At 40.2% G+C, this 13,995-nt stretch overlaps 2 protein-coding genes across 2 annotated transcripts in view; one reads left to right on the forward strand and one right to left on the reverse strand.

Annotated features, from left to right (window-relative positions):
- Positions 1-13,995, forward strand: part of LOC129603091 (uncharacterized) — a 506,300-nt gene that overhangs the window by 83,945 nt on the left and 408,360 nt on the right. The gene's annotated exons all lie outside the window — the stretch shown is intronic.
- LOC114851374 (zinc finger protein 239-like) lies at positions 5,603-13,807 on the reverse strand. Its single transcript, XM_029143164.3, has 2 exons — positions 13,189-13,807; positions 5,603-9,779 (listed from the first exon to the last, which is right to left on the reverse strand). The coding sequence occupies exons 1-2, from the start codon at positions 13,471-13,473 to the stop codon at positions 9,111-9,113; spliced, it is 954 nt and encodes a 317-aa protein (XP_028998997.1). The 5' UTR covers positions 13,474-13,807; the 3' UTR covers positions 5,603-9,110.

The following is a 13,995-nucleotide window of genomic DNA, read 5'->3' on the forward strand; positions in this document are numbered from 1 at the left end:
AAGAGAGGAGGACGGTGGCATAGCAATGGTCCTAACTGGAGAACAGGTCTCTGCAGACTGTTACACACTAAGTGTCTGAAGAAGCCACATCACTGCTCTCCTGCTGTCAGTCTTCCATTTATTAATTATTAATTATTTAACCTGTTGGTTTCGTTTTTATTTATCGACCTTTAGTTTATGTCATTCCTGCTTGTTATAACTGTGACATGACAGGAAGAACTGACGCAAGACACGAAGCGAAATGTGGTGATTGCAGACACTCGATGATAAATGTCTGGACCACCTCCTCCAACAGAAATTTATGGACCTCAGGATTTGCTACACTGAGGATCAAAAGCATCTGTTAGGAATTGAGTCTCACCATCACTGTTCATATCATTTCCTACTTTATTTTGTTATTTTCCTGTCTTGTCTGTGCTTCATTTTGTCCAGCCTTACCATTAGTCATGTATTCACCAACTGTGTTCAATTAGTCATTTACCATGTACACAACAAAAATATAAATGCAACACTTTTGTTTTTGATCTGAAACATTTTCTACATACACAAAATAACAACATTTCTTCGTCTTATTATTATTGTTTCTGTCAATCTGTGATAGTGAGCACTTCTCATTTGCCGAGATAATCCATCCATTATTTAACAGGTGTGCCTTAGACAATGTCAAAATTGTAAGTTCATCTGATTATAATGTATATAATATAATATAAATATATTCATTTCAGCAGAGGATTCGTGGCATCATAACCTTGTTGAGGTATTTAAAACAAAGTCAATTGTCTTAAATAGCACACATGGATTTTGGCTATTTAAAGCAATAATGTCTGAAAGATTTTTTTAGAATCTTTAACAGTATTTTGATACGGACGCCAACAACCCTTTAGAATTTGAAAAGAGACCTGCAGACCATCCTTCTTCCACCTGCGCTCAGCTTGTCGACACAGCTTGTCCTGCTGCTGAGCCAAGGCTCAGATTTAATTTTAGGCAACACAGTTTTTCGTGGGGCCACAGTGTCCAGTAGGGTACAACAGGAGGAGTGAAACCAGGAGCTGAGTTCCTCTGTTGTAATATCAACAGTTGTGCCAGAAGGAGGACATAGCTGGTTAAAGGCAGCAGAAAACTGACCAGCAGTGGAGGAATTAAAAATCCGGCACAGGCGAGTAGGAGCAGGCAATTTAACTGCTGCACAGGAAAAGTCAGCATTAAACAAAATGGACAGGTGATCAGAAAACACATTAATACAGGTCTTTAAGTTTGTCAGACACAAGCCATGAGAGAGAACAAGATCTAATGTATGTCCCTGATTGTGTGTGGGACCAGCCACACATTGTACCAGATTAAAAGAGTCAATATTGGCTAAAAGTCTCTCACCAGCGGTTTGTCAATGCTGTTTACATTAAAACACGTTTCTAAAAACAGTCGGTGTTTCTCGCAGTTCCACAGCCCGACGTCCGCTGGGTGTTAAAGTAGGAACATCCAGTCTTAAGAAGTTTGACAAGAGCGCTGCATTCACCAGTACCGACCCAAGTCTCTGTCACGCAGAGGAGGTCCAATCCATGGGAGCAGAAGAACGCCTTCAGAATAAAAGTTTTGTTGGTCAGCGATCACAAGTCCAATTCTGACTGAGGATTGTGGTTTAGAACAGGAGATCCGAGGACGCGCCCTCAGGTTACGGGGGTTTAGTCGCCGAGGAGGCCGGTGAATCTTATCACTGCCTGCAACAGGTGTCAGGCAGGTTGGGATGGGGTCCAGGAAACGCCAAGGTACAACGAAGGAACGGTGCAATACGTGTCCTGATCAGGAGGAACAAGGGGAGCGAGCCAAGCAAGTCTTCAGCTTCACCAGCTGACCACTGCGTTTACCGCAGCCACGTTTTCGCCGAAAAAGAAGCGCCGAGGCCCGTAACAGGTGAGCCGGAATTCCCAACAGGAGCGGTGCGGTTTTTTGTCAACAAGGATTAAATAAACGGACATCCTTCACATTTTGTTGAAGATCCAAAAGGAACTGACCATTATAAACCAGCAGAGACTCAGTCTGTAGAGTTTCAAGAGCTAGAAAATAAATAAATACACAACAGTAATACGGACAGAAGACGAGCAGCCACAAAGACACCGGTGCCATCTTAACTTTTTTTACAATAGATTCACTATGTCCAGATGATAGATGATCTATAAGATAGATAGGTTTCAAATTACAGATATCTGTAATTTATTTATGAGTTCAAAATGTAATTAAAGACTACAACTACATATTGACAAGTCGCAATTGTAATAAAAATATCATTATTAGTCAGACATCAGTGCAGTGCAAAAGGCTCTTCTCCAAAGCTGGAGAGGTGGTGAGAAGGTGATGTTCTGTGGAAAAATAAAAAATGAAATAAAAGTCTTTGATTCAACTAAATTACAAACAGGTCTCAAGGGTTCTCAATCTCAGGTTCTCAATGTAGAAATAAACAAAAACAGAGTTGCAGAAGCACCAAATACAGATCTAATAACATTGGACTATCAAACATGTTTGCCACATCAAGGCTACTTATTCACTATTGTCCACAGAGAAACACAATCACACACCTTTGATTAAATAACTTTCATTTGACAATAAAACATGGACGGTGATCCTGAACAACCACGTATCAGCGAGGGTTTGATGGTCAGTCTGCTCTGATGCAGTTCTCACACACAACCAGCAGGTGTCGTTGTTCTGGTTGTGTCATATGGTGTCGAGCAATGTGTCGATTTAAGTACCAACTGTATCATAGTTGCTCAGTGATTCATGAGGATTCGATTTCGCCATCTTTATTTAACATACCACTTTGCCTCCTTGCAAACTAAGACAGGGAATATAGACTTAAAATTCTTCTAGCGACAACTTCTCGCTTTTTCTTCAAGTGGACCACAACCCAGGAAGTGATATCCGCAAGGTAAAACGGAAATAAAATAAAACACAACCAAAACTCTTGGAAACAATCAATCCTACTCAATTAAATAAACGAAATAGCATTAAAATCACCATAAGCATTAAAAATAACCAAAATCCCAAAGTATACAAATTAACGTAATCACATTACTCGGTGAAAACAGCGTTTCCAATTCACTAGCGCCACCTAGTGGAAACGGACAGCAACTCAGACAATGAGAAACAAACACTTTTCTATACTTTTTCAGCTAAAAAGAGAACACGAAAACGAACGAAAAAACTTAGAACAATAACTGAAAAAAACCCAAACATTTTCAGTCAGTGTGAATAGATACATTTTGTTAATATCTGGACTTGGGTGCCAGTACCATGGGAGAGTCATGTATCCAGTTGGATTTCACTGGAGAACTTTCCCGTGCACTTGTTGTTTTCTCTCGCAAGTTGACTCTACCGCCATCGTTTTGTGCTGAATGTGGATTATGTGCAATAGATCAACAAACCCATACGGATAGCGCTGCTGTCTGATTCTTGTTGTTGTTCTGAGAGACTTCTGGCTGCTGAGTTTTTTTTTCAGCAGGTTCAGTTTGTCTCACTATATAAGATGTTTTTTTTTTCTGTGGTTATCGCTTTAAGATATCTGATCTTCTTCTTTACATCACTGCTGTACAGTCGTTTACAGTTTTCCTCAAACTAAAGTAACTACTGCAGCACATCTGCTCTGTGACGTCAAAGGTTCCATTACTAACTCTACTGATACCAGACTAGATCATCTTCAAGCTAAAATAATATTTTATCTGCTACATTATGGCTAATGGCCTCCTACAAGCATCCTGATGCTCTAACAACAGAACTATTAAACACTACTGAACACTATTAAACTATGACACACTATCCTCCCTAAGTTATATATGAGACATACTGTACACATGGAGCCAGCAGCTGCTCTGGGTATCATAAAGCTCCATCTGTTCCATGGTTATATATCTGATGATAATGATGGTGAGGCTTCTCAGTCTGTCACTTCACTCACTGAACAGTAAGATTGTTTACATTCTCCCTGTGCTTGTTTGCTTTGCTGCTGGATGCTCTAATATGAAGTTCTCCAGATCAGAATCATGTGATCTTCTGCATGATAATGCACAACAACTACACTGTAACTCAGGTTCAACCGGATGAACTTGGAAATGAAAATTCTTATATTTCCCCCCAACAAATGTAAATAAATGTGTGAAATTTAAATTGTCTCGTTAATCCAAGCTGGAACGGAGCAGTAAGACCAAAGTAAAAGCTTGATCTTCAGTGATGCTAGAGGTGACAGAAACTCTAAGGGGTCTGTTGTAAAGGAAGGGGTAAGAAGAACTAGAGCAAAGCATTGCCAAGGAGCAAAACAAAGTAAAAACATTTAGTCTGTCAAGAGCTGCTCATTTTATGTATTAACCTTTCTTTGACAAGACTTTAGAAGTATTTTGTAGTAAAGTTTTGTATCATTAGATTTTACATGTAAACAGAAGATATTCTCATAGACTGCAATTCTTTCTATGTTGAAGCTATTGTTTCCAGCCTGTTCTACAACATTTCTGTGGATGAATATTTCTACATCTAAACGCAACATGAGCTACTGGAACCTAACGACCCAAGTACACAGAAGTAAAGTTACATACAATGGTTTATTATAACACAAACAAACTCACTGCGTGGCAGGACTGAACTCTAACACAAAAACGTGAGAACTAAAAATCACTGCTACGCAGGAAAACTAACACTGCTACGTTAACAAACCAACAACATGGGCAACAATACTGTAAACATGAAACACAAGACAATCACTGGAGACGACTAAACAAGCAGGGTCCTACAGATCACAACTAAAAACGCTCCGTTCCTCACGGGCACACAAACCTAAACGCAGATGACTACGACAAACCTTCACTGATGAAAAGGCACTGGAAATCAGAAATAAACCAAAATATCCACGTCTCCAAAACTCCGCGGTTCTTTATCAGGTAATATTGGCGTAGCTTTCGAGCAGAATGCTGTTGCCAGTCATACGATAATTATCGTATTTATGCGATAGTTTTGTCTACGGTGTACGATATCGTAGAGCCAATATACGATAGTTTTGACACTGCTGTTTGTTATGTTTTGATTTTGTTTTAATTCTTGTGCACTTTACCAGAAATTGTTTTTACGTGTAGCTGATAGGTTTTGTGACCTGCTCAGGTTTGTTTGTTTCTGCGGTGTTCAACGGGTGTCGGACATCGTGTCCCATCTGGCAACAGTGAACATCATCATCCAGACACAAGCTACAGCTGCTGCAGTCTGAGTCAAAGTCATAAGCTCAGCTGAAACACACATGGAAACACATGCAAACAAAAGATAGACAGATAATATGGCATCTATAATATTAATGCTCTTTTTTATTAGGAGGGATTAGCTCAACATCCTATAGCGGATTCAATTTAATAATTTATTTAAGCAGAAACAATAATATTTCTTGAAATTGGGGAACCAGGTTCTTTAGAACCAGAATCACACATTAATTAATCTACTTAAACACCAGATTTCAATTTAATGAGTTAAATATTATTTAATTTTTATTTGATAAAAGCAAGTCAACCTCCAATGTCATGAGTTCTTGTTGCAGTGTCAGTGACCTTTTCCATTGTCTAAATAACACAACACCAGGTCTTCTGAATGTTTTATTACACTAATACTACGGGATATATGGATATAAATATATGCAGGCCAAAAACAAGTATTAAAATAAAAAGCAGCAAACATGAAACAACCAGCAATATATGAACTGATAAAATGGTGTGAACGACTCTGTGTGTGTTTCAGCACTTTGAGGAAACATCAGCACTCTCAATGAAATCAAAAGGAGGTATTGATCTTGTCTGTCCGAAGCAGTAGGAAGCTTCCTCCAGTCCAGTTGCCACGGCTCCTGGAATCACATTCGTCGTCTAACTGTGGAATGTTCTGGCCCGAGTTTGTTACGACTTAGTGAAGCAGGCCTGGATCATGTAAGAACATCAGCTGGGTCCAAGAAAACAGAGCTTCTTCACAGCTTAAGAGGTAGGAATGACTGGAGCTATAGGAATGGCTCAATCTGGGTAATACCAATCAAACATATTGTAGTGTTGAGGTACCTGAAATCATTACATAATTACCATGTCTATAGATCTTTAACTGAGAACATAAGTATATACAGTGAGGAAAATAAGTATTTGAACAGAGAGTGAGAGACATAATCCAGAAAAAGAAATATCACAATGAAATCACAATATGTGACTTTTAAAATTTTTTATTTGTATGCTCGCTGCAAATAAGTATCTTTTATCCTATAGTTTTTTTTAGTAAAATCTCCATCTCAGCACACTAGCTCAGATCAAATGTCCCCTCTGATGGGCAGGGTGACGTGGATGATTCTCACGTCCATCTCCACTTGTGTGGTATTTCTGAATTTCTTCCACCAACACGTCGACTGGAGACATGCTCTCATTCAAATGCCCCATCTTTTATTATGTACCTTTACTTTACATATGATTTCAAACTCTTAATTATGTGTGTATCTAAAATCATCTCGATCACCGTCCACTAATAATGTAAATTCCTTATCTTTATGACCTATAGTCATAAATATAATATAACTGTTAAATTGTAGTAAGACGTTCTTTTGTTCAGGACATCTTGTTTTGGCCTCTGTTTTGAGCAACTGGCCTAATAATAATTGGTAGTGACTATGTAGCTGATGAGTTTTAATTTTCCTGAATAAAAGAATAATTCAGGTGCAAAAGCGAAACAAACCTCTGCAGAAATACCCACTTCAAAGTAACTGTGGAAGAAATATTGCTGATGTATTATTGGAGTTAATAATGTGAAGTGTTTTATTTATTTTGCTGTACCTATACAAAATTTTTATGAATAAAACCTTGGACGTAAAGTGACAGGAACAGTCAACCTTTTGTTTTCATGTAATATTAGCAGTAGTTTTGATCACAGGACTGTGAAGCTGAGCCACGGGTGCACAGAAGCTGCTTCCTAACACACAAACATACTAAAAGCAGTTGCTACTAGTGCTGACGACTGTGGTGGAAATTTTTCAATAAATAAGTTGATGAGAGAGTTGTTTTTTTGTGCAATTTATTGTAATAACAAAGTAAAGTAAAATATAATGGTGAAGGCAAATCAAAAACCATCTGGGGAGATCAGAACATACACCATGGAGGTAAAGATCACATAATCATCAAGTTGTTTCACCTTTTTGTCCCTTTATCTGGCAGAGTGGAATGTCTCTTTAGTCCAATCAAATTGCAGGTACCACTTTATCCCTGTGGAGATGTTTCCATTTTTCCACCTGGTACCACTGGCGTCTCAGAGTAAAGGGGCCATAAACGGCTACAGACAAAGAGAGACACAGCTCCTCTGCCTTGTTTTGGGAGTCAGATAGCTTAATTTTGCTTAATTGACAAAGATAGATTAATTTTGCCGAATTGACAAACACCTTTTACTTATGGACACCATATAAATAGCCCATAATTTCACTTTTCCACATTCTTTACACCCCCCTCCCATTTACTGCATGTTTCTCTCCATCCTCTCTCAAACCGGTTCCATCGAGGGCCGCTGTCCCTGCTGTTTTTTCAACTCTCTCTGCCCCAACTCCTGCTGATTACCTTAACCAGGTGTGTTCAGTCAATGACAAGCTGGAAAAGCATACTGACACACCTGATCAAGATCATTAGCAGACAGAGCTTTATGACAAAGAAGTCATAGATCCAAATGCTTTACATTGACTGGATTAACTCTGTCCCTCTCCCCTTCCCGGGTTGAATCTAGCTCACCTGCTGTGCTCCTACTGTCTTCCCCTTATTGTGGCTCCCTTCAAGGACAAACTGATCTGTAAACATCTTGGTCAGCCTCGGTCATACAACTATAGACATTCATTATACCTAAGCAGATACACCACCTCCCCTCCAAGACCAGTCTCACCGTCTGCTCTCTGACCTTTATCTACCCCCCAAGCCTGAAAAGTTCATTAAAAAATACCAGTGAGTTTTCACTTTTACTGTGCCTACTCTTATATTGTTTGTATCATATGTTTTTTGCATTTGTCCAGTATTGTTCCGATTGTATTGCTACTTGCTTGACTTACTTCAGGAGTGGCAGCGCACACAGACGCAGCACCCTCTTCTCAGTTTTGTTGCACTTGTTACAATGGTAAATGGAAAATGTTGTGGATTACTTTTATTTTAAAAAGGACCAACGAAGGCAACACTGCCACAGCCACACACCTCAGCGCTTGTATGTATGTGGACTTAATTTCATCTTGGACTGCTTCGAGAACAAGAGTGCTAAAATGCTGGGCTCACGTTATTTTGTAGAAATCTATACCCACATCGCTTTAAACAAGCAAACTAACATATTCCATCCATCTTCTATCGCTTAATCCCGTACGGGGATTAAACGGGGTACATCCTGGACAGGTCGGCAGTCTATCGCAACACATAGACAAACAACCATCAACCTAATGCATGTTTTGGGACCATGTTTTGGCCTTCGAGCAGATACAGGCAGGGAGCGGTGGATCGAGCTTTTGTCCTGTTGAAATGTGCTGCAATTGTTACAGGCCTCCGGCTGGAGACAGGTGTGTGTCCTGTTTAATGCAGGAAAATAATTAAAAGAAGTGACTGCTCATGAAAACTATTTTACAGGTGAACCGACCCTATTCTGTCATTCTTACGTTTTGGGACTTTACTCAAGCATACTGTGACGTTCTAGCCCCTGAAAGAGCTTGTCTGAATTGATATGAATTGATTGGTCCACCATTTGGTCTCGTTTTTTTTTTTTTACCAAGGCCATAAAATGCAATCGGCCATTATTAGTGGCTGGGAGTCCTTTCAATCATGTGTAGGTGTTTTTAGGCCAAAAATGTTTTTCGAATAAATAGGATCTTTGGCCAGCCTTGAACACTTGGTTTGTCATTGAGGTGGAAAAACGCTTCTCTGCGCTTTGCAGTTTTGTCTCCAGTGGGAACACATGTTTGAGCAAATTACTGATGAGATGATTACTGATTACTGAGAGAACACTTTCCCTCACTATTCACATGAATAAAGTTCGTCTCCTGTGTGATCGCATTGGTATGCCTGTAAACTACGGTGTCGAGAGAATGCATTTCCACACTATTCACATAATTAAGGTTTCTCTCCAGTGTGAACACGTTGGTGTGTATGTAAATGATGGTGTCGAAAGAAAGCTTTTCCACACTGTGCACATGAATAAGGTTTCTCTCCAGTGTGATAACGTTTGTGTGCCCGTAAACTACTGCGTTGAGAGAATGCTTTTCCACACTGTATACATGAATAAGGTTTCTCTCCAGTGTGAATGCGTATGTGTGTTAGTAAAACACTGTGATGAGAAAATGCTTTTCCACACTGTTCACATGAATGAGGTTTTTCTCCAGTGTGAACACGTTGGTGTGTCCGTAAATGACTGTGTCGAGAGAATGCTTTTCCACACTGTTCACATGAAAAGGGTTTCTCTCCAGTGTGAATGCGTCTGTGTACCTGTAAAGTCCTTTGTTGAGAGAATACATTTCCACACTGTTCACATGAATAAGGTTTCTCTCCAGTGTGAATGCGTCTGTGTACCCTTAAAGACCTTGGTTGAGAGAATGCTTTTCCACACTGCTCACATGAATAGGGTTTCTCTCCAGTGTGAACACGTTGGTGTGCCCGTAAATTACCCTGCCGAGAGAATGCTTTTCCACACTGTTCACATGAATAAGGCTCTGGTGGTCTGGTAAACGCCTGGCTACGTTGCTGATGAAGATACAGCCTTAAAGGTCTTCGTCCTCTGTGTTCCTAAAGTGACAGAAACAGAAAAAGAGAAAATCAGGAGACCATTCAATGGAGAGCATCCTTACAAGTAAGATAACAGTCAGGTAAGACTGGTGAGTTAAGAATTTAACTCCTTAGTGGGAGTCGCAGGGATTGTCATGTTTGTCTTGTTTGTTCTACGTGGGTCTGGATCAAAGTTAAGGAGGGTGTTTTTTTGGAACAGCTAGAAAAAGAATTACGGTTTGAGAGCAAACCTGGCACCTGGCAGTACTAAATTTTTGAAACTGTGGAAAAAGAAGTACGGGTTTAAGGGGAAACTGAGGTACGGTCCATGTGAAAAACAAGTTGAGAGATTAAAGGTTGACGCTCTTAACACTCGCAGAGCTCCAAACAAAGAAAAACACCTGCAATCGTTGGAGGCTATGAAGTGGCGAGAGCAAACACTTAAGCGGGGACAGGATATTCAGAAAAAACTAGATATTAAGCGTTAATGGCTTGCCCTACAGGCAGCTGTTGTGGTGAAGCCAGACGAAGAAACCATCTGTGCTAGTTAAGGTGCAAAAATTAGTGAAGAGAGAAGATAGAAACCAGATCAAAAATCTGAGATTGAAAAAAAAATTACCAGAATGCTAGGGAGCAGTAGAAAAATTGGACATTAATGAACCTGCAGCTGCTAGAGCCGACCCCGTAGCCAGCCACACCAAAACAACTCACAAATGTAAACTTCACTCCTTAATGTTAGGAGAACCTATACGTTATCCTTGTCTGAAACCCCTCAAACAACAATATAACATAATTGACAGTAATTACGATTGTGGTGGGTGCGGCCCAGCCCCCAACCCACCCCACCCCAGGGGGAGCGAATGGAGAATTATATCCACTCGTAGAAGCAAACCCGCATTATGGGGCGACAACAGTGCAAAAGTGCATTTGATGACAGAGACACAATTTATGTCTTCAGACCCTGCACAGAAACGGTTGACCCAAAATTAGATGTGGACGCCTGGGATGATAAACATCGCCAGCTAATTGATTCGTTTGGACTCAACGGCTGGGAAGTTGATCAAACTTTCAGAAAGTCTCTGACCTTAACTGGGGCAGAGTGGAAGGTGACTTTACTAAGAAAGATGCACGCAACACAAATCTACCAGTTAAAGCGGTGCATTGAGAATCCAAGTTGAGAAGGTGCATGAAAACATGAAAAAGTTGTGGAAGAAAACACCTGACTATGCTAAAATTGCGCAATGACCAAAAGAAGGAGAAGATGTGTTTGAGTACAGAGCACGGTTAGAGGAAGTGCTCCGAAACCACAGCGGTTTAACCGAGGACACCGCTGATGCCTATCAGCAGCAGCTAAAACAATCGCTGATGGCGGGTTTTCACCACACCATAGCTGACTTCATCCGAAAGCATGACCTAAACCACCGCACAGCTAGTGTCCCCTACACTATGAACTATGATCACCACGCATCTGAAATCATCAAAAGAAAGAAACGGAAAGTCAGCAGCCGTGTTTGGGTTTACAGCTATTTCACAAAGTCCTAAGAAACCTTTAGACATCCAGGTGATTAAGGATATGCAAAGCCAATCATGACTTAAGCTGAGCGCAGCTTTAATCGATGGAATTTACAAAGTACATTCCAAACATGTTACACCCATACCTTACCATGAAAGCTTTTACAAAAGGTCTTACAAGGTTTATACAATGATGTGACAATCACATTGAAAACTGATTCAGAGAGATGTGATACTGATGTTTAATTGTCCTTGTAAGTGACAAACAGGGGGGAACATTGGAGAAAATATATTTTCATCTATTATTGATCTCATTTATCTTTTACATTTAATCACATATCATTTAACACATTCATCATTTATATTAATCATGTATAATCATTTATTATTTTTATATATCCTTTTTCATTTACCATTTTAACTTGTAACCACAATGACATCTGTGCCTTTTAACCTCTTTGACTTATGTGCAGAAGTCTAATCACATGTTTAAGTTTCTATAGTAAGTATTGTCATATACGAAGGACAATGTTGTCATGTTTGTGCTCTTATTTAGGCGTAGGTGTTGAAAACCACAAGAGGGGACCTGTTAGTATTGCGCTGTCAAGCGCTTACAACGCTAAGATCTCAGACGAGCTCCCCTTGTGGATGTAAAAACTGGTTGGTTCTCAGATGTGCTTTATTATTCTCGTCTCTGTGTGTATCAGTGCTGTTGTGGTATTTTCAGACCCAACACACCATCTGGATCATGTAAGAACATGGGGTACGAGGAAACAAAAACAAAACAAAAGTAGTTGAGAGGAAGATGAAGTTGAACTAAGAAAGTTTGTCACCAACTAAATACCTTGTGTGCGTCACTAGGTTTAAAAAGGTGCAGCTTGTGTGGCTGGAGCTTGAGGTGAAGTCCCACCTCTTCATTTGATCAGATTATCCAATTTAAATAAATCCTAAATTTAGAATAAAGTATATTTTCTCTTTCCAGCAAGCTTAAAGTAACATTACACCATAACCACAACAAAATATCACAATAAATCTAAACGTGAGAGTTAAAATGATTACATAAAATCAAATACATGTAATTATCAAAGCTTCAGATGTAGTTCTGAAGATGCTGCAATGATTGAACTGAAGGTATCATATCAAAATTGTTTCATCACTATCTAGCAACATACTATAAAACACATACAAGTAAATTAATAAGAAACTAGGAATGGCTTGATCTGGATATTTATTTGTTTATTCATTCATATGTAAAAGCAACTGCTGAAACCAAACAAATCAAATTAGGTAAATAATAGGCACAGAAGCAGGTTGCTATATAAGCCACTGATACAGTAGGTGAGTCACTATAGTGGGACGTGGTCAACAGTTCTGATTGTACAGTCTGACAGCAGCAGGTAGGAAGGATCTACGATATCTCTCCTTCACACAGCGAGGGTGGATCAGTCTGCTACTGAAGCTGCTCTCCAAAGCAGGCAGTGAGTCCTGGTCCATGATGGATGTCACTTTAGCCAGGACGCTTCTCTCACCACGTTTGTGCAATGACAACAAAGATGCATCCGTCTGTCTAAAAGTCTGTCTTACTGTAACTAGTCAGGTCGCTGTAGCCGCTAACACACAGTTAGCCTCATCTCCATTATTTATACAAAGTTTAATTAGCTTCCTTTTAGCTCAAGCCTGTGTTTACTGAAATATGTCTCAGTCACACACACACACACACACACACACACACACACACACACACACACACGCACATGCACAGTTCCCATTAGCAGAGAACAAAGGTTCCTTTCCTCTGCAGAGCAGCGTCTGTATGTTTCCACGCATCCACAGCCTGGTTTTACTTTGTTCTGTCACAACATCCACATCTTTGCATTAGTGTCGCTATGAGCGCTTTTAGCGGTGAAACAGCACCGACCTGTTGATCTGTGGGACCAGCGTGGTCACGGTCCTGCTGCTCCTCCTCAGCTTCGCTAATGGACCGGTCCTGCTCATTTAAACTCGGGTCCTGTTCCTCCTTCTTTATTGCACTAGTGGACCGGTCCTGCTCGGTTAAACTCGGGTCCTGCTGCTCCTCTTTTATTCCACTAGTGGACCGGTTTTGCTCAGTTAAACTCGGGTCCTGCTGCTCCGTATCGCTCTGCTTCCGTTCTTGATAGACCTCCGCGTCCTCTTCTTTTATTTCCAGTTTGTACTGATCCATTTTCGTCTCGGTTCCTTGAATCCAGCAGCTCTCTGCTCTAAGAACAGAACAAAGACAACAGATCTCAGATTTCCGCCTGGTCTTTTTCTTCTTCGGTGGTGTTCACCTTCTTCTTCTTTAGTGTTTTACGGCGACTCGCATCCTTAAAGTTACACTACCGCCATCTACTGTATCCGACCTCCCTCACACCCTCTTACACGACATGTAAAACGCTAACAGAGCATTCAGTCATCTCTCTGATCCCCCAGCTTCCAACACACTGCTTAAATACACATCTTTCTTTCATACTTCCCTAATGCTCCTAACTATTACTTACTTACAGGCGCGCGCACGCTTCGATCGTTCTTTTTCTGTATTTTCCCTTACTTTTTACCAACTGCATGTGATTTTCTTTATTTAGTCTTAGTATTTAAGGTGCGCCCTCTCTGATTGTGTGGTTCGAGAGATTTTTTTTTCCGTTTTTTTCACTTTTTTGTATATGGTTTATACTTTCCCTCATCCGCAATGCCAGTGCGCACGAGC

This window comes from Betta splendens, chromosome 2, assembly GCF_900634795.4.
Source record: "Betta splendens chromosome 2, fBetSpl5.4, whole genome shotgun sequence".
NCBI classification, from domain to species: Eukaryota; Metazoa; Chordata; class Actinopteri; order Anabantiformes; family Osphronemidae; genus Betta; species Betta splendens.

Coding starts and splice junctions, on each gene's coding strand:
- LOC114851374 (XM_029143164.3), bottom strand. CDS start 13,473: ATGGATCAGTACAAACTGGAAATAAAAGAAGAGGACGCGGAGGTCTAT. Junction 9,780..13,188: donor CTGGTCCCACAGATCAACAG/GTCGGTGCTGTT, acceptor CTGTCACTTTAG/GAACACAGAGGACGAAGACC.